The sequence below is a fragment of the Mesoplodon mirus genome, assembly GCF_964341445.2.
Source record: "Mesoplodon mirus genome assembly, chromosome: 15".
In the NCBI taxonomy this organism is placed as follows: Eukaryota; Metazoa; Chordata; class Mammalia; order Artiodactyla; family Ziphiidae; genus Mesoplodon; species Mesoplodon mirus.
Genome location: NC_138991.1, coordinates 78,064,884 through 78,084,045, shown reverse-complemented (window position 1 = coordinate 78,084,045; position 19,162 = coordinate 78,064,884). Strand labels below are relative to the sequence as shown.

The 19,162-nt window shown below is 39.0% G+C and overlaps 2 protein-coding genes across 3 annotated transcripts in view; both read right to left on the bottom strand.

Annotated features, from left to right (window-relative positions):
* Positions 1-8,642: 8,642 nt before the first annotated feature.
* LOC309817195 (large ribosomal subunit protein uL23) lies at positions 8,643-9,235 on the bottom strand. Its single transcript, XM_082645298.1, has one exon. It carries the CDS (start codon positions 9,206-9,208, stop codon positions 8,738-8,740), a length of 471 nt encoding a protein of 156 aa, XP_082501424.1. The 5' UTR covers positions 9,209-9,235; the 3' UTR covers positions 8,643-8,737.
* A 2,317-nt stretch (positions 9,236-11,552) lies between these two features.
* The window catches only part of SPTLC3 (serine palmitoyltransferase long chain base subunit 3), a 133,378-nt gene continuing 125,768 nt past the window's right edge, over positions 11,553-19,162 (bottom strand). For both annotated transcript variants that reach the window (XM_082645295.1, XM_082645296.1), the window contains 2 exons: positions 18,050-18,179; positions 11,553-12,686 (listed from right to left, as the gene is read on the bottom strand). In XM_082645295.1, coding sequence (XP_082501421.1) covers positions 12,573-12,686; positions 18,050-18,179 — 244 coding nt within the window. In that variant the 3' untranslated portion in view covers positions 11,553-12,572. The remainder of the gene's footprint in view (positions 12,687-18,049; positions 18,180-19,162) is intronic.

The following is a 19,162-nucleotide window of genomic DNA, read 5'->3' as shown; positions in this document are numbered from 1 at the left end:
AGACCTGGCTCTCATGTCTCCTTTTGAGATAACTCTAAAGGCCCATCTCGGTTGCATAGCTTCCCTGGGGCTTACTGAAGCCTTCCTTATGATGACATCACAGTGCAACTTCTCCTGTTTCCAATCCTGTTCCCGCACTCCAACCTAGATATTGCACCATTGTATGTGGTCTCAGTGGTGTGCTGGTAAATGTCTAACTGCCAGCTCTCCAGATCACTGATTTGCAGTGTTTGCCAGTTTCTGTGGTGTAAATACTCCCAATATGGCCAATTTCAAGCCACCAATGTGATGTCACTGAAAACAGAATTGGGAAGAGATGAGCACAACTGGTTCTTGTGACACAGTGCAAACCAGGGCTCTCCACCCTGCGCCAATTTTTCTCAATGAAATTCTTGAAAGCAAATCTCCACCTCAGTCTTTTTTTTAGGGCAACCCAAACTAAATCAACACAAAAACCATCAATTATTTTCTATATTGCCAATTTTGGTGATTTGTTTATTAGAGGAATTAACACATCACAGGCAGAATGAAATGAAGTTGGTCACCTCATATCTTTCAGTGAAACACACACACACAACATACCACAACACCATAAGACAACGTCCCACAATAACTGCCTAGAAACATTTAAAATACAGTCTCCTTTTAATTTCCTAAACATTACACAGCTGCGTATGGCATTCTGAGAAAACAGACTTCAAATATGTTGTTCTTACTGAGACCAGGAAAAATTGCCAAGAAAGCATCAGATAAGTTCAAATTACAATTGTTATTATTGCCATAAATCAGAGGGTATATTTAAGAGAGCTAAGGTTTTCTCATCGGAACTTTGAAGTCAGAGCAACCCATTTATAATATTTATCTCTGATGAAAAATACAGAGGAGCATTGCATGTTTGAAGAACTGTTAAGACTTTCACCCAACTCAAGAGCTATTATTGGAATAAATAAATAATCAGAGGTTGAAGATTTTTTTAAGGGGTAGGAAGAAAAAACAGAAACAAGGTATCACATTCAAAGGAACAAGGGCATGAAAAGGAAAAGGAACATCTCGTAGGAAATGACACAGAGGGAGAACTAGAGAAGAGATAATTTTGCTCAAATGAATGGCAGATTATTCTTCAATATTGGGTCCCTTTTTGTAGAAAGAGAAGGTACCTGGAAATGGGAACAAACGTCCCATTAAGGTGAAAAGTTCAAAATAATTCATTTTATTTTAGTAAAATAAACACTCAACCATCAACAGAGAATCAGAACAAAGTTCCTGGTATGTTATTAGCACTGACCAATCCACCAAAACAAAAGTTCCAATAGTGGTTCTCAAACTATGACCTGGATGAGAATCCCCTGGGAAGCCTGGCTGAAATGAAAGATTCCTGGGCACTGTAGCTGTTCTGATTCAGTGGAGGTCTGGTCTGGGGCCCAGGGATCTGCGTTTTAACAAGCTTACTAGTATGTTCTGAAGTCCATGGCCTCTGCCAAACCAAAACATGCTGAAAGGGAAGATAGCCGAACACCCAGGATATTGCATTCCATAAGATTAGGAAGGTGTCTACACTATTTTGCTATTATGCAAATGTATCCTCCTTACAAATATCAGTCTGGATCTTTTAACTTCTGCTTCCCTGAAGGTCATTTTCAGAGAGAGCATCTTCCATCTATCTATCAGCCAACCAAATTCTCATCTCTGTATCTTTATACTCTTGCTCGATCTGTTAAGGAAGGGGAAAGTGTGTGTGTGTGTGTGTGTGTGTGCGCGCGTGCACGCACATGTGTGCACACCACAACTGGGAGGGTTGGGGGTGCATAACATTATGTTCTGTTAGAAAATTACCTTTCCAAACAGAACCAACCAATGGGACATTTTTGGTTCTGGTATCGTTTTTGAGACCCAATAATCCCTATTGAATTGAAATCATAGTTTTACTAACCTAGCAGTAGATTTTTTCTTATAAAAAATTCTCACAAGCACCCTCTTGACCAACCCTACTCTATATGACATACGCTCTTATATTACCAGCCCTTTGGGACCTGAGCCCCTCTAATATGCTCAGGAAACATTCCACTTGGATTAAAGTTGTTCTCCTAAGTGTATATTCAACACAGACTTTCTGACAGAGGTATGTCCTTGATCTTGTATTGGAGAATGCAATCAATTTCCCAGGACTCTGGGATCTTGATGAAGATGCATTTTGGACAATTAACTGAGATCAATTTCATTTAAATGTACATTTTCAAGAGAAAAGATCTATGTGTCTTGCTTTTCTTGGCACATTTAGACAACATACATTTTCTTTGCACAAGGAAAGCTGCAGTTCACTGAGAAGAGTGGGAATTTAGTCTCTGTTGGAATTTAGTTATCAAAATCAGTCACTGGATTGGGCAACTGCATTTTTAGGACCCCCCTTCCTCTCCTCTTCTGCTTATAGGACTCCTTGCAAATGTCCAGGAGGAGTTTTACCATGTGATCCACTTTTAAACTGATGTACCTACTGGGGGTTATAATCTCCCCATAAAAATCTTTCCAAAAGCTGATCACCTTTATATATATATATATATATATATATATATATATATATATAGAGAGAGAGAGAGAGAGAGAGAGAGAGAGAGAGAGAGAGAGAGAGATAATTGACATACAGCACTTCATAAGTTTAAGGTGTACAGCATAATAATTTGACTTACATACATCATGAAATGATTATCACTATAAGTTTAGTGAACATCCATCATCTCATTCAGATACAGATTTAAAGGAATAGAAAAAAAATTTTTTCCTTGTTGTTAGAACCCTTAGTGTTTCCTCTCTTAACAACTTTTATATGTAACATTCAGCAGTGTTCATTTATTTATCATGTTGTACGTGACATCCCTAGTACTTATTTATCTTTTAACTGGAAGTTGATACCTTTAACTGCCTTCATCCAATTCCCCCTCCTCCACCCCCACCTCTGGTAACCACAAATGTGATCTCTTTTTCTGTGAGGTTGTTTGTTTGCTTGTTCCTAGTATACAGCATAGTGATCCAATATTTCTATACATTTCAAAATGACCACCAAAAGTCTAGTTACCATCTGTCACCAAATATATTATATAATAATTGACTATATTCTCCACATTCTGCATTTCATACCAGTGACTCATTTATTTTGCAACTGGAAGTTTGTACCTCTTACCCTCCCTCACCTATTTCTCTCCTCCCCCTATCTCCCTCCCCTCTGGCAACTACCTGTTTGTTCTCTGTATCTATGACTCTGTTCCTGTTTTGTTATTTGTTCATTTGTTTTGTTTTTTAGATTCCACATATAAGTGCAATCATACGGTATTTGTCTTTCTCTGTCTGACTTATTTCACTTAGCATAAAATGTCTAGGTGCATCCAAGTTGTCATAAATGGCAAGATTTCATTATTTTTATGGCTGAGTAATATTCAATTGTATATATATACCACATCTTCTTTATCCATTTATCTATTGATGCACACTTGGGTTGCTTCCATATCTTGGCTATTGTAAATAATGTTGCAATGAACATAGGGGTGCAGATGTCTTTTTGAATTAGTATTTTTGTTTTCTTTGGATAAATACCCAGGATTGGAATTTCTGGAGCATATGTTTGTTCTATTTTTAATTTTTTGAGGTATCTCCAAACTGTTTTCCATCGTGGCTGCACCAATTTACTTTCCCACCAGCAGTGCATAGGGGTTACCTTTTCTCCATATCCTTGCCAATATTTGTTATTTCTTGTCTTTTTGACAATAGCCATTCTGACAGGTGTGAGGTGATATCTCATTGTGGTTTTGATTGGGATTTCCCTAATTATTAGTGATTTTGAGCATCTTTGCATGTGTCTGTTGGCCTTCTGTATGTCTTCTTTGAAAGAATTATTTAAACTTTTTTCCTTAACTGACACACCTGAGGGACAGAACATTTTCCAATTAGTAGCTCTTTACTGTAGTGATTTAGAACCAGGAGGAACCCCACCTAGACAGGATATATATAAATGTTGGAGGCATGTGAATCTCCTGCCAGTGCCCCTGATGCCTCTTGGTGATGTTTGTATTTCTTCTCCCCCAAGTTGACGAGTGATGAAGACATAGTGATTAGGAGGACACAGGCTATTCTAAATCTCAGAGGAGACCTCAGTGCCCTCATCTCTACTGTGGGAATAAAAATAAAACAAAATTACAGAGTTATTTTGAAGATTAAAGAAGTTAATTTATCTAAAGTTTCTAACATAGTACATTATACATGGTAAACGTGCAATATGTGCTATCTATTGTGATTATTATTTTATAGTTAGTATTATTTTAAACTTTAGCTCAGTATATCTGTGTTGTTTTAGAAATACTATTATTGAACTCTTTGGTCTTATTATCTCAGCTTGAAATGAATAGTATAGGAGTGTAACATTTGTTTCTATATTTTTCTTCTTTTAAATTTAATTTAATTAATTTAATTTTTGTACATAGTGATCCAGGTTCTTATTAGTTATCTATTTTATACATATTAGTATATATATGTCAATCCTAATCTCTCAATTCATCCCACCACCACCACCACCATCTTCCCGCCCCCCGCTTTTCCCCCTTAGTGTCCATACGTATGTTCTCTACATCTGTATCTCTATTTCTGCCTTGCAAACTGGTTCATCTGTACAATTTTCCTAGATTCCACATATATGCGTTAATATACTATATTTGTTTTTCTCTTTCTGACTTACTTCACTCTGTATGACAGTCTCTAATTCCATCCACATATCTACAAATGACCCAATTTCTTTCCTTTTTATGGTTAATATTCCATTGTATGTATGTACAACACCTTCTTTATCCATTCATCTGTCGATAGACATTTAGGTTGCTTCCATGACCTGGCTATTGTTTTTTTTTTTTTTTTGCGGTATGTGGGCCTCTCACAGCTGTGGCCTCTCCCGTTGCGGAGCACAGGCTCCGGATGCGCAGGCTCAGCGGCCATGGCTCACGGACCCAGCCACTCCGCGGCACGTGGGATCCTCCCGGACCGGGGCACGAACCCGTGTCCCCTGCATCGGCAGGCGGACTCTCAACCACTGCGCCACCAGGGAAGCCCCCTGGCTATTGTAAATAGTGCTGCAATGAACATTGGGGTGCATGTGTCTTCTTGAATTATGGTTTTCTCTGGGTATAGGCCCAGTAGTTGGATTACTGGGTCATATGGTAATTCTATTTTTAGTTTTTTAAGGAACCTCCATACTGTTCTCCATAGTGGCTGTATCAATTTACATTCCCACCAACAGTGCAAGAGGGTTCCCTTTTCTCCACACCCTCTCCAGCATTTGTTGTTTTTAGATTTTCCAATGATGCCTATTCTAACAGGTGTGAGGTGATACCTCATTGTAGTTTTGATTTGAATTTCTCTAATAATTAGTGATGTTGAACAGCTTTTCATGTGCCTCTTGGCCATCTGTATATCTTCTTTAGTGAGATGTCTATTTAGGTCTTCTGCCCACATTTTGACTGGGTTGTTTTTTTAATACTGAGCTGCATGAGCTGCTTATATATTTTGGAGATTAATCCTTTGTCCGTTGATTCGTTTGCAAATATTTTCTCCCATTCTGAGGGTTGTCTTTTCATCTTGTTTATGGTTTCCTTTGCTGTGCAAAAGCTTTTAATTTTCACTAGGTCCCATTTGTTTATTTTTGTTTTTATTTCCATTACTCTAGGAGGTGGGTCAAAAAAGATCTTGCTGTGATTTATGTCAAAGAGTGTTCTTCCTATGTTTTTCTCTAAGAGTTTTATAGGGTCCAGTCTTACATTTAGATCTTTAATCCATTTTGAGTTTATTTTTGTGTATGGTATTAGGGAGTGTTCTAATTTCATTCTTTTACATGTAGCTGCCCAGTTTTCCCAGCACCACTTATCGAAGAGACTGTCTTTTCTCCATTGTATATCCTTGCCTCTTTTGCCACAGATTAGTTGACCATAGGTGCATGGGTTTATCTCTGGGCTTTCTATCCTGTTCCATTGATCTATATTTCTGTTTTTGTGCCAGTACCATATTATCTTGATTACTGTAGCTTTGTAGTATAGTCTGAAGTCAGGGAGGCTGATTCCTCCAACTCTGTTTTTTTCCCCTCAAGGTTACTTTGGCTATTCGGGGTCTTTTGTGTCTCCATACAAATTTTAAGATTTTTTTTGTTCTAGTTCTGTAAAAAATGACATTGGTAATTTGATAGGGATTGCCTTGAATCTGTACATTGCTTTGGGTAGTATAGTCATTATCACACTATTGATTCTTCCAATCCAAGAACATGTTATATCTCTCCATCTGTTTTTGTCATCTTTGATTTCTTTCATCAGTGTTTTATAGTTCTGAGTATAGGTCTTTTACCTCCTCAGGTAGGTTTATTCCTAGGTATTGGGGGTTGTTTCCTTAATTTCTCTTTCTGAACTTTCATTGTTAGTGTATAGGAATGCAAGAGATTTCTGTGCATTAATTTTGTATCCTGCAACTTTACCAAATTCATTCATTAGCTTTAGTAGTTTTCTGGTGGCATCTTTAGGATTATCAATGTATAGTATCATGTCATCTGCAAACAGTGACAGTTTTACTTATTTTCCAATTTGTATTCCTTTTATTTCTTTTTCTTCTCTGATTTCTGTGGCTAAGACTTCCAAAACTATGTTGAATAATAGTGGTGAGAGTGGACATCCTTGTCTTGTTTCTGATCTTAAAGGAAATGCTTTCAGTTTTTCACATTTGAGAATGATGTTTGCTGTGGGTTTGTCCTATATGGCCTTTATTATGTTGAGGTAGCTTCCCTGTATGCCCACTTTCTGGAGAGTTTTTATCATAAATTGGTCTCTGCATCTATTGAGATGATCATATGGTTTTTATTCTTCAGTTTGTTAATATGGTGTATCACATTGAGTGATTTGCATATTTTGAAGAATCTTTTCGTCCCTGGGATAAATCCCACTTGATTGTGGTGCATGATTCTTTTAATGTGTTGTTGGCTTCTGTTTGCTAGTATTTTTTGAGGATTTTTGCATCTATATTCATCAGTAATATTGGTCTGTAATTTTCTTTTCCTGTGGTATCTTTGTCTGGTTTTGGTATCAGGGTGATGGTGGACTCGTAGGACTTCCAAGTTTGGGAGTGTTCCTTCCTCTGCAATTTTTTGGAAGAGTTTGAGAAGGATGGGTGTTAGCTCATCTCTATATGTTTGATAGAATTCACCTGTGATGTGATCTCGTCCTGGGCTTTTGTTTGTTGGAAGATTTTTAATCACAGTTTCAATTTCATTACTCGTGATTTCTCTGTTCATATTTTCTATTTCTTCGTGGTTCAGTATTAGAAGGGTAAACCTTTCTAAGAATTGTCCAGTTCTTCCAGGTTGTCCATTTTATTGGCATAGAATTGCTTGTAGTAGTCTCTTATGATGCTTTGTATTTCTGAGGTGTCTGTTGTAACTTCTCCTTTTTCATTTGTAATTTTTTTGATTTCAGTCCTCTCCCTCTTTTCCTTGATGAGTCTGGCTAAAGGTTTATCAATTTTGTTCATCTTCTCAAAGAACCAGCTTTTAGTTTTATTGATCTTTGCAATTGTTTTCTTTGTTTCTATTTCATTTATTTCTGCTCTGATCTTTATGCTTTCTTTCCTTCTACTAACTTTGGGTTTTGTTTGTTCTTCTTTCTCTAGTTCCTCTAGGTGTAAGGTTTGTTTGTTTATTTGAGATTTTTCTTATTTCTTGAGGTAGGAGTGTATTGCTATAAACTTCCCTTTTAGAACCGCTTTTGCTGCATCCATAGGTTTTGGATCATTGTGTTTTCATTGTCATTTGTCTCTAGGTATTTTTTAATTTCCTCTTTGATTTCTCTTGGTTATTTAGTAACATATTGTTTAGTCTCCATGGTTTGTGCTTTTACGTTTTCTTCCCCTGTAATTGATTTCTAATCTCATAGCATTTTGGTTGGAAAAGATGCTTGATATGATTTCAATTTTCTTAAATTTACTGAGGTTTGATTTGTGAACCATGATGTGATCTATCCTGGAGAATTTTCCATGTGCACTTGAGAAGAAAGTGTAATCTGCTGTTTTCAGATGGAATGTCCTATAAATATCAATTGAGTCTATCTTGCCTATTGTGTCATTTAAAGCTTGAGTTTCCTTATTAATTTTCTGTCTGGATGATCTGTCCTTTGGTGTAAGTAAGGTGTTAAAGTCCCCCACTATGATTGTGTTACTGTCGGTCTCCTCTTTTATAGCTGTTAGCAGTTGCCTTATGTATTGAGGTGCTCCTATGTTGGGTGCATATATATTTATAAGTGTTTTATCATCTTCTTGGACTGATCCCTTGATCATTATGTAGTGTCCTTCCTTGTCTCTTGGAACATTCTTTATTTTAAAGTTTATTTTATCTGATATGAGTATTACTCCTCCAGCTTTCTTTTGATTTCCGTTTGCATGGAATAACTTTTTCCATCCCCTCACTTTCAGTCTGTATGTGTCTGTAGGTCTGAAGTGGGTCTCTAGTAGACAGCATATATATGGTCTTGTTTTTGTATCCGTTCAGTGAGTCTATGTCTTTTTTTTGGAGCATTTAATCCATTCACATTTAAGGTAATTATCGATATGTATGTTCCTATTACCATTTTCTTAACTGTTTTGGGTATGTTTTTTTTTTTTGTTTTTTTTGTTTTTTTTTTTTTTATAGTGAAAACTTTTATATTTTAGAATTAGCCAGCTGGACTCAAGTTTAGATGATCCCAATTTTGTTGGCAACATCCAAAGCGTCATAGTCAGGAGCCAGTCGAACATATGCCTTCTTCTCTCCATCAGGCCTGATCAGGGTGTTGACCTTAGCCACGTCAATGTCATAGAGCTTCTTCACAGCCTGTTTAATTTGGTGCTTGTTGGCCTTGACATCCACAATGAACACCAATGTGTTGTTGTCTTCTATTTTCTTCATGGCTGACTCGGTGGTGAGGGGGAACTTGATGATGGCATAATGGTCAAGCTTGTTTCTCCTAGGGGCGCTCTTCCGAGGATATTTGGGCTGCCTCCTGAGCCGCAGTGTTTTGGGCCGTCGGAAGGTGGGTGACGTCCGGATCTTCTTTTTTTTGTGGCTGTGTACGCCTTTCAACACTGCTTTCTTGGCCTTCAAAGCCTTTGCTTTGGCTTCGGCTTTGGGAGGGGCAGGGACTTCCTTCTTCGTCTTCGGCGCCATCTTCGTGAAAAGGCTGGGTATGTTTTTGTAGGTCCTTTTCTTCTCTTGTGTTTGCCACTTAGAGAAGTTCCTTTAGCATTTGTTGTAGAGCTGGTTTGGTGGTGGTGAATTCTCTTAGCTTTTGCTTGTCTGTAAACCTTTTCATTTCTCCATCAAACCTGAATGAGATCCTTGCTGGGTAGAGTAATTTTGGTTGTAGCTTCTTCCATTTTATCTTTTTAAATATATTGTGCCACTCCCTTCTGGCTTGGAGAGTTTCTGCTGTTAACCTTATGGGAGGTCCCTTGTATGTTACTTATCATTTTTCCCTTGTTGATTTTAATAATTTTTCTTTGTCTTTATTTTTTGTCACATTGATTACTATGTGTCTCAGCATATTTCTCCTTGGGTTTATCCTGCCTGGGACTCTGTGCTTCCTGGACTTTGGTGGCTATTTCCTTCCCCATGTTAGGGAAGCTTTTGACTATAATCTCTTCAAATATTTTCTTGGTATCTTTCTCTCTCTCTTCTCCTTCTGGGACCCCTATAATGCAAATGTCGGTGTGTCTAATGTTCTCCCAGAGGTCTCTTAGGCCGTCTTCATTTCTTTTCATTCTTTTTTCTTTATTCTGATCTGTGGCAGTCAATTCCACCATTTTGTCTTCCAGGTCTCTTATCTGTTCTTCTGCCTCAGTTATTCTGCTATTGATTCCTTCTAGTGTATTTTTCATTTCAATTATTGTATTGTTCATTTCTTTTTGTTTGTTCTTTAATTCTTCTAGGTGTTTTTTCTTTCATTCTTCTAGGTCTTTGTTAAACATTTCTTCCTTCTTCTTGATCTTTGCCTCCATTCTCTTTCTGGGGTTCTGGATCATCTTCACTATCGTTATTCTGAATTCTTTTTCTGGAAGGTTCCCTATGTCCACTTCATTTAGTTGTTTTTCTGGGATTTTATCTTGTTCCTTCATGTGGTACATAGCCCTCTGCCTTTTCGTCTTGTCTGTCTTTCTGTGAATGTGGTTTTCCTTCCACAGCCTGCACAATTGTAGTTTTTCTTGCTTCTGCTGTCTGCCCTCTGGTGGATGAGGCTATCTAAGAGGCTTGTGCAAGCTTCCTGATGGGAGGGACTGGTGGTGGGTAGAGCTGGGTGTTGCTCTGGGTGTAGAGCTCAGTAAAACTTTAATCTGCTTCCCTGCTGATGGGTGGGGCTGAGTTCCCTCCCTGTTGGTTGTTTGGCCTGAAGCGACCCAATGCTGGAAGCTACAGGTTCTTTGGTGGCACTATTGGTGGACTCTGGGAGGGCTCATGCCAAGGAGAACTTGCTAGAACTTCTGCTGCCAATGTCCTTGTCTTCACAGTGAGCCACAGCCACCCCCCCCCCCAACTTCTGCAGGAGACCTCCTACACTAGCAGGTAGGTCTGGTTTAGTCTCCTATAGGGTCACTGCTCCTTCCCCCTGGGTCCTGATGCATATACACTACTTTGTGTGTGCTCTCCAAGAGTGGAGTCTCTGTTTCCCCCAGTCCTGTCAAAGTCCTACAATCAAATCCCGCTAGCCTTCAAAGTCTGATTCTCTGGGAATTCCTCCTCCTGCTGCCAGACCCCCAGGTTGGGAAGCCTGACGTGGGGCTCAGAACCTTCACTCCAGTGGGTTGACTTCTGTGGTATACGTGTTCTCCAGTTTGTGAGTCACCCACCCAACAGTTATGGGATTTGATTTTATTGTGATTGCTCCCCTCCTACCATCTCATTGCAGCTTCTCCTTTGTCTTTGGATGTGAGGTATCTTTTTATGGTGAGTTCCAGTGTCTTCCTGTTGATGATTGTTCAGTAGTTAGTTGTGATTCCAGTGCTCTCACAAGAGGGAGTGAGTGCACGTCTTTCTATTCCACCATCTTGAACCAATCTCCATGCTTCTCCATCCAACACAGGAGCTGTGGGTGGAGTTTCTATCCCAACTCACAGCATGAAAGCCTTGGTCCATCTGTGTCATGCAAAGTCAAACCTCTCTTGAAGTGATTTGTTTATAGTGTCATTTGATGGAGTGGAATGTTCTGTAACTCATTCGAACTATTACAGAAGCTTTGCTAAAAGGTCACCACTGCTTTTTAGCGTTTCCCAATCTGGGCACCATCTGGAAGCTTGATAAAGATAAGGTTTTCCCCTGGCTTCTTCCATACCAACTAGATCCAATTAGCAAAGTGCTACTTTTGCAGAGAAGTTTGTGTTCACATTTGGAGAGAGAGAGACAGACAGGCAGACATACAGAGACAGACAGAGAGATAAAGAGAGACAGAGACAACTCAAGTAAATTCCAGTTAGTTGCCCCATAGTGTGCAAGCCCACTTAGCACCAAATTGGAGTGCTTATGCCAGAGGAGAGTAGTATTTAATAGGCCTGAATGGGGAAGGGGGTCAGAATTGAAAAGTGGAATAGCATTTACTTTTAAATGTCATTTTTGAATCAATATGTTCTTCAAGTGTAGTCTTGAGAGGCAACTCTAAAGGAACTTGAATTTCCCCATGTACTCCAAATTTAATAGAAAAATGACCAATCAGTCATTAAAGTAGTAAAAGCGATGCTAAACATTCAGTCTGCATGGCACCAACAACATTCAAGTTGTTATAACTTTACAGTTTTAGTCTAGGCCTACTATTGGCTTGCTTGCTTTCTGCCCTCTTCCTGATGAAACAAAAGTCTTGCATTTTCCAAACCTCAAAACTCAGCTGTAAAACTGCAGGAGACCAGCAAGCGGAAAAGGAAAATTTCCTTTAAAGATGTTTGGTCGCTGCTGGCCAGGCCTGCACTCTCCCTTGAAACATTAACTATGGCTTTTGACACTTGTCCTTGGAAAAAGTCCAAATGTGGCAAATGGTAGAGGCAACATTTCTTTACCCTCCTGCCTGGAACTCCCCGTGATACGGATGAGTTCTAGCTGGTGCTTCATGGGTAACAAGGAGTCCAGCTACTGCCCACCGCCCTTGCCCCCATCTGCAGATGAAATTAGCAAACACATAATAAGATCTACTGAACTAAAAAATCAAAACCCTCTTATTTGGTTGGAACTCCTGAAAGGGTCTGGACGAAAGAGGCTGCACAGTAGCAACTAAAATACAGGCTCTTTGTTATTAAAAATATTCTAAGAAGTGCGTGTGTGTATCTGCAGCAGGATACTTAGGGGAAGAGAAAATTAAACTCTGGAACCATAGTTTTGTCTCTGCAGAGATATTAAAAGCACAACAATCGTGTCTCCCTTGGCTCAATGAAATTGGATTGGAAACCAAAACTGTCCTTAGAAAGGAGAAGAAATCTATTCATATTTCTTTGGAGACAAGGAGGGAAGTCTTTCTGGCAAAGTCTTTAGGCTCCATTCAGGTCCAGGAAACTCAATCCTCAAGTTCAAAGCTCGTCTCGTCGTAGAGTTCGGGGCGTGCTGACTTCCTGTTCCGGGAATATTTCACATGCAGGAGGTCACCCATCTCATCCAGGGCTTCCAAAACCTGCAAAGAGATTCCTTCCATCAGTCGTCTTTAAACCCCCAAGTGGCCTTGCTCTCTGGGGGGTTCACAGAGAACCACACTCTTCTTTTGCCAGCTTATTCGATTTTAAAGAAAAAGAGAAAGATCCAAATCATTAAGCTGTGGTACATAAGCCAGCCCTAGAGGAATGTTAGAGGCTAATGCATTTTATTTTCATATTCTTTAATAGTCTAACTCCACATTATGAATCTTTAGTTTATTTTGGGGGTGAGAGGAGAGGAATAAAATCATCTGATCCATGCTTACCCTTGAAGGATTTATTTTAAAGTTTAATGACATATATAAACTTGTGGAAGAAAAAGAAAACTTTGCAGATTACATTTGTGTTAATTCTTCATGACACAGCAAACCAACCTGTCCAGGAAGAAAATGGAACATTATGGGAGCTAATTAGGTTTCTCCTCTCTCTCCCATTCTTCTGCTGCCCCCCTCTTCCCACACCTAACTTTTAAATACTCATCTCTATGCTCCATAGAATAATAGAATTTAAAACCACAAGAGACCAAGAACTCATCTATTTCAATTCTCTCAATCCAGGCAGGTAAATGTATCCCCAATTTTACAAATGAAACAACTGAGATCCAGAATATACAAAATGTAAGTTTTTCCTTCCAGTCTATCACTAATCCTACTGAATTGGGCATGCCTTTTCAACCTTTTGGGCCTGTTTTTCTCAACAAGTCAAAAGAAAAGGGAAATGATATTAGAGTCCAATGTTTTGAAAAAGGTAAAGTGAGAATCGTTACCATCAGAATGAATGACTCATGGGGCATATGGATTTTCTCCATTGGGAAATCTTCCAAACTGACATTAGTTAAGATCCCTACCAAGATGTTAAGAATAGTTTATTTCTGGGTGGTAGGATTATGGGTAATTAAAATTTTCTTTTTACTTCAATTTATTTTCTTAATTTTTATACCAAATATAAGCCCTAGGAAAAAGTATCAGGCTTTACATTTTAAGTGGCATCAATCTGGGATAGTTTCTGTTGCTTTTCCTGAAGGTGGGGGATGGAGTAGCTCTGTGACTTTGAAAGTGAAGGACCCACACACCTGGGGGAGAAGTACCACAATTCATGAAGGATGTGGGAGGAAATCATAGGATTTTGATTCATTTTAATCTCAACCTTTAAAAAATTTTTTTTATACAATTTTAAAGGTTACTTTCCATTTACAGTTATTACAATGTATCAGCTATATTCCCTGTGTTGTGTACAATACATCCTTGAGCCTATCTTATACCCAATAGTTTGTGCCTCTTGCTGACCAACCCTTATGTTACCCCTCCCACTCTCCCCACTGGTAACAAGTAGTTTGCTCTCTATGTATGTGTCTGCTTCTTTTTTATTATATTCACTAGTTTGTTGTATTTTTTATATTCTACACATAAGCAATGTCATACAGTACATGTCTTTCTCTGTCTGACTTATTTTACTTAGCATAATGCCCTCCAAGTCCATCTATGTTGCTGCAAATGGCAAAATTTCATTCTTTTTTATGGTTGAGTTACATTCCATTGCAAATACATACCACATCTTCTTTATCCATTCATCTATTGATGGACACTTAAGTTGCTTCCATATCTTGGCTATGGTAAGTAACACTGCTATGAACATTGGGGTGCATGTATCTTTTTGAATTAGTGTTTTTGTTTTTTTCATATGTATACCCAGGAATAGAATTGCTGGATCATACGGCAGTCCTATTTTTAGTTTTTTGAGAAACCTCCATACTGTTTTCCACAGTGGCTGCACCAATATACATTCCCACCCACAGTGTACGAGGGTTCCCTTTTCTCCACATCCTTGCCAACATTTGTAATTTGTGTTCTTTTTGATGATAGCCATTCTGACAGGTGTGAGGTGGTATCTCAACATTTTTAACTTCTTTTTTTGTGTCTGTTATAAAATGTACATAATATATTGGTAATGCATGTATTATTTCTAAATGGATTTATGTTGAGGCCCACTAATCAACTACCTGAAACACACCAGTACTCAAACAAGGTCGGGTTTATTCAGCTTGCTGCAGCAGGGAATATGCACTCCAGAAGAGCCATCTTCGTAACAGGGAGTTGAGAAGGGCTACGTATCACATCTGGACTTATGCACGAGATGATTCTAAGGAAGCAGGGACCAGTTCTGGCTTGGATGCTGTCAAGAAGCTGGAGCAGTTCAGTGTTGTTTATATTTAGACTTCTTATCTGGAAGGCGGGAGGATTATAGCAAAGCTAGAGCTGTCCTTGGTAACAGAGCAGCTGCCACTCATGTTAGAAGAGGGACCTTTTAAGTCATTTTGTGTTTGTAAAGTGTCCTCCTTTTTGACTTGTTCCAAACATGGTCACTGAATAGACTTCTCTAATATTGTATATTTTCTGTGACTGTCATTTATATTCAGTTGCTACCTTAATGCCCTGACTGTTCAAGGGGTCATTTTCCACTTCTCTTATAGTAAGGAACTTGCTCAAAATTTTGTATTGATTTAATGATCTCAAAAGTTTAGAGGCATTTGTCTAGATGAGGTTTCCGTGCTCCTTCCAAACCAAGTATTCCGCAGGAATTAACTCATGAAAACAATCACAAGGTCTGATATCTATTGAACTGGGTATTCATGAGTGTCTCCATGACGTTTGGATCAGAAGAAGGATGCAAATCGACCCAAGCTGTCCATCCCCTCCTGCCGTCTCTGGAGCGTGCTTCTGGGCACATCCTCTTCTCCCCATGCCTGCAGTGCCCCTCTCTTCACGCCCTTTTCCCTTGATGTTTAAACATGCTCAAATCTTCCCCCACTTTCAAGGGCTTTTTCTAAACCTATTTTTTTTTGCCTTTACACACTTCTCAAAAGACTTGCCTACCATTTCTTATCACCCACTCATTACATTTAGAAGGAACAATTTGTTAAAATTAATATTCTCTAAAATATACTCATTTTAGAGAATCTGGACAATATATAGAACAAAAACAGCAAAGTTCTCCCATCATCTCAAAATCTAGAGTTAGCTCAGTTATTAACATGTTATCTAATAAGTTGTTATTGTGTACCTACTATGTTCTATACATTGGTTTAAGTCCTAGAATATAATGGTGATGCAGAAAGATATGGACCCGTGTGTGTGTGTCTGTGTAATTTGAGCTCAAAGTATCCCTTGCATTTTTAAATTCTTTGTATTCTTATTTCTGTTCCCTGCACTCCCCTAAAACTCTCTGTTCTGAGCAACAACAAGATCCTACTAACTAACTGCTAAGCCAATGGTTTCTTCTCATCTCTCACCCCACTTGGATGTTCTGCTGTTTTGTAGAGACATTTTTAAAAATTAATTTTTATCGGAGTATAGTTGATTTACAATGTTATGTTTGTTTCAGGTGTACAGCAAAGTGAATCAGTTATACACGTACATATATCCACTCTTTATTAGATTCTATTCTCATATAGGTCATTACAGAGTATTGAGTAAAGTTCCCTGTCCTATACAGTAGGTTATTATTAGTTATATATTTTATATATAGTAGTGTGTATATGTCAATCCCAATCTCCCAATTTATCTCTCCCACCACTTTCCCCCTTGGTAACCATAACTTTGTTTTCTACATCTGTGACTCTATTTCTGTTTTGTAAATAGGTTCATCAATAGAATATTACTTAGCCATAAAAAAGAACAAAATAATGCCATCTGCAGTGACATGGATGGACCTAGAGATTGCCATACTGAGTGAAGTAAGTCAGACAAGAAAGACAAATATCATATGATATCGCTTACACGTGGAATCTAAAAAAATCGCAGGGACATTTGATCCTCCCCCTCCTTGAAGTTTTTTCCTTTTTACTCTGTTGAGCACTACACTAGCTTGTGACTTTTCCAATTGATCTAGCTCCATCTAAGCCCAGTTCCTCATCTGTGATTCCTATATCCAACCAGGGATGTAAGGGGAGTCTGCGCTTGGCCCGTTCACTTATATTTGGACAATTATATCTTCTACCATTGACTTTAATGACCCCTTAGTTCCTCAGATTACAGCAGCTCCAGGCTTGCATACTCTCCTAAGCTCCAGAATTGGGTTTTATTTTCTTTAAATTTTATCGAAGTATAAATGACTCAGTTACACACACACACATACACACACACACACACATATTCTTTTTCATATTCTTTTCCAATATGGTTTGTCACAGGATATTGAATATAGTTCCCTGTGCTATACAGTAGGACCTTGATGTTTATCCATCCTATATATAATAGTTTGCTTTTTCACAGATGGCCCGTAGATTTGTAATCCCAACATGTCTAGAAGTGAGCTCGTTTTATTCCCCCAGTCCTGTTGATGTTATCTTCTTCCTTGCCATATACCTTATCTCATATACGTGCTTAGTTTTGCTGTTCTTTGTTTGCTAGAGGGCTAGAGACCTCGGATTATTCTTGATTCTCTCACCCCATATGTGCTCTGCATCCAATATTTGCCAAGTCTTGGCAGCTTCATGCATGCATAACGTCTATTCCTAGATCCATTTCTTTTGTTTCTGTTGCCCTTGACCTTGTCATCTCTTGTTTTGTTCAAATAGCTCCATAATAACCCACTCCACCTTCATGCAGTTGTCTATATTTCTTTTTCGAGATGAATTTATTCTGTCTGATATTATTATGAAGTGCTTATTTATAGTATGTTCTCTTAGACTTTTTGCCCCAGGGTTTTGCATAGAGAAGACACCTGATAGTGTTTGCTAAACTGCATTGATTTTATAAGACAGTTTCATCAACGCTAAACTGACTGACCTGGCTTGGTTCTCTGATATTATTCATTCACACAGAGATCGAAATCCAAGGACAATGAAATGTGGTTTTGAAATCCTTTACACCTCATGTAGGATGAGCTTATATGATAGATCTGTCTTTGTTGTTGGTTTTCCAACATGTGGCTTATTTGGGTCATATTTTCTTATGAGGGACATGGTGGCTGTGAGCAGTGCCAGGATGCAGGCAGTTACTGCTGAAATAGCACGTGAGATCAGCGTCTGCATTTAAGAACAAGCAAAGAGCAGGATGTCTGGCTACTCAGTGGGTCTTTGCTATGAAACCAAAACACCGACTTGACTCAAGTCTTCACTGAGCTGATTTTCTTTTCTATCTGCTGAGCTGATCACATTGTTGGGCATTGTTAGGATACCCTTATTATTATTATTATTATTATTTTTAGCAGTGAGTGTTATTAGTGTTGTTTTCTCAAACCATCCAAGAGAAACCCAGGGAAACCCAAGCGAGCTCAGTAAAAGAACGTGCTCGGAATCCGAGGACCCCATCCTGTCGCTTCTGCTGGGCTGTGGAGTACTTACTGCGTCTAACATCTCCCGGGTATGTGCTGCTGAAACACAGAACCGAGCCCGGGCTTCTGCAAGGGGAGTAGCTGGAAATCCAACGACCACCACGCCGATTTTTCTCTTTAATAGATGCCTTGCAAAAGCCCTAAGGGAAATGTTAAAAAGGAGGTTAACTGAGAGATGACAAAATTATACTGCAAAAAAAAAAAAGAAAAGAAAAAGGAATGTGGCTAATTGACTTTTTTTTTAAATTTATATTTATTTTGGCTGCACTGGGTCTTAGTTGCGGCATGCGGGATCTTTAGTTGCAGCATGCAGGCTTCTTAGCTGTGGCATGCGGGATCTATTGGGTTGGCCAAAAAGTTCTTTAGGGTTTTTCCATAAGATGTAATGGAGAAACGTGAACGAATTTTTTGGCCAACCCAATAATTCCCCGACCAGGGCTGAACCCTGGCCCCCTGCATTGGGAGCATAGAGCCTTACCCACTGGACCAACAGGGAAATCCCTACTTTTTTTTTCTTTTGCGGTACGCGGGCTTCTCACTGTTGTGGCCTCTCGCGTTGCAGAGCACAGGCTCCGGACACGCAGGCTCAGCGGCCATGGCTCACGGGCCCAGCCGCTCCATGGCATGTGGGATCTTCCCGGACTGGGGCATGAACATGTGTCCCCTGATTCGGCAGGCGGACTCTCAACCACTGCACCACCAGGGAAGCCTGTCCCTACTTTTTTAAAGTAAGTAGAAGATGACTGAAGTAATGAAAGTTCCCTCAGATACAACCGATAAGGAAATGTGGCAGCCAGTCACTTGATGGTACACATAACTGAGTGTGTATACTGTGGGGTATGGCGCACTCATTAGATAGTTACGTGTACAGAGCCTTTGACATTGAGCAGAAAATCCTGGTGCATGTGACCCTGGTTTAACAAGTCTGCACATATGTAAAATCTTCTGTCTGCAGGGTTCCTAAGGAATAAAAACCATTACTCAATGCAATTACCTGAAGAAAGAATATGTTAGATGCATACTTATATGCTTTAAAAACTTAGTACTGATAATACAGTGTGGAAATTTTAAGAAGCCTCTACTTCGTGACTATAATTTCAGGATCCAGATCAGAGGGTCTGCA

Excerpts from the sequence above, each read along its gene's own strand:
- LOC309817195 (XM_082645298.1), bottom strand. The coding sequence starts at position 9,208 with ATGGCGCCGAAGACGAAGAAGGAAGTCCCTGCCCCTCCCAAAGCCGAA.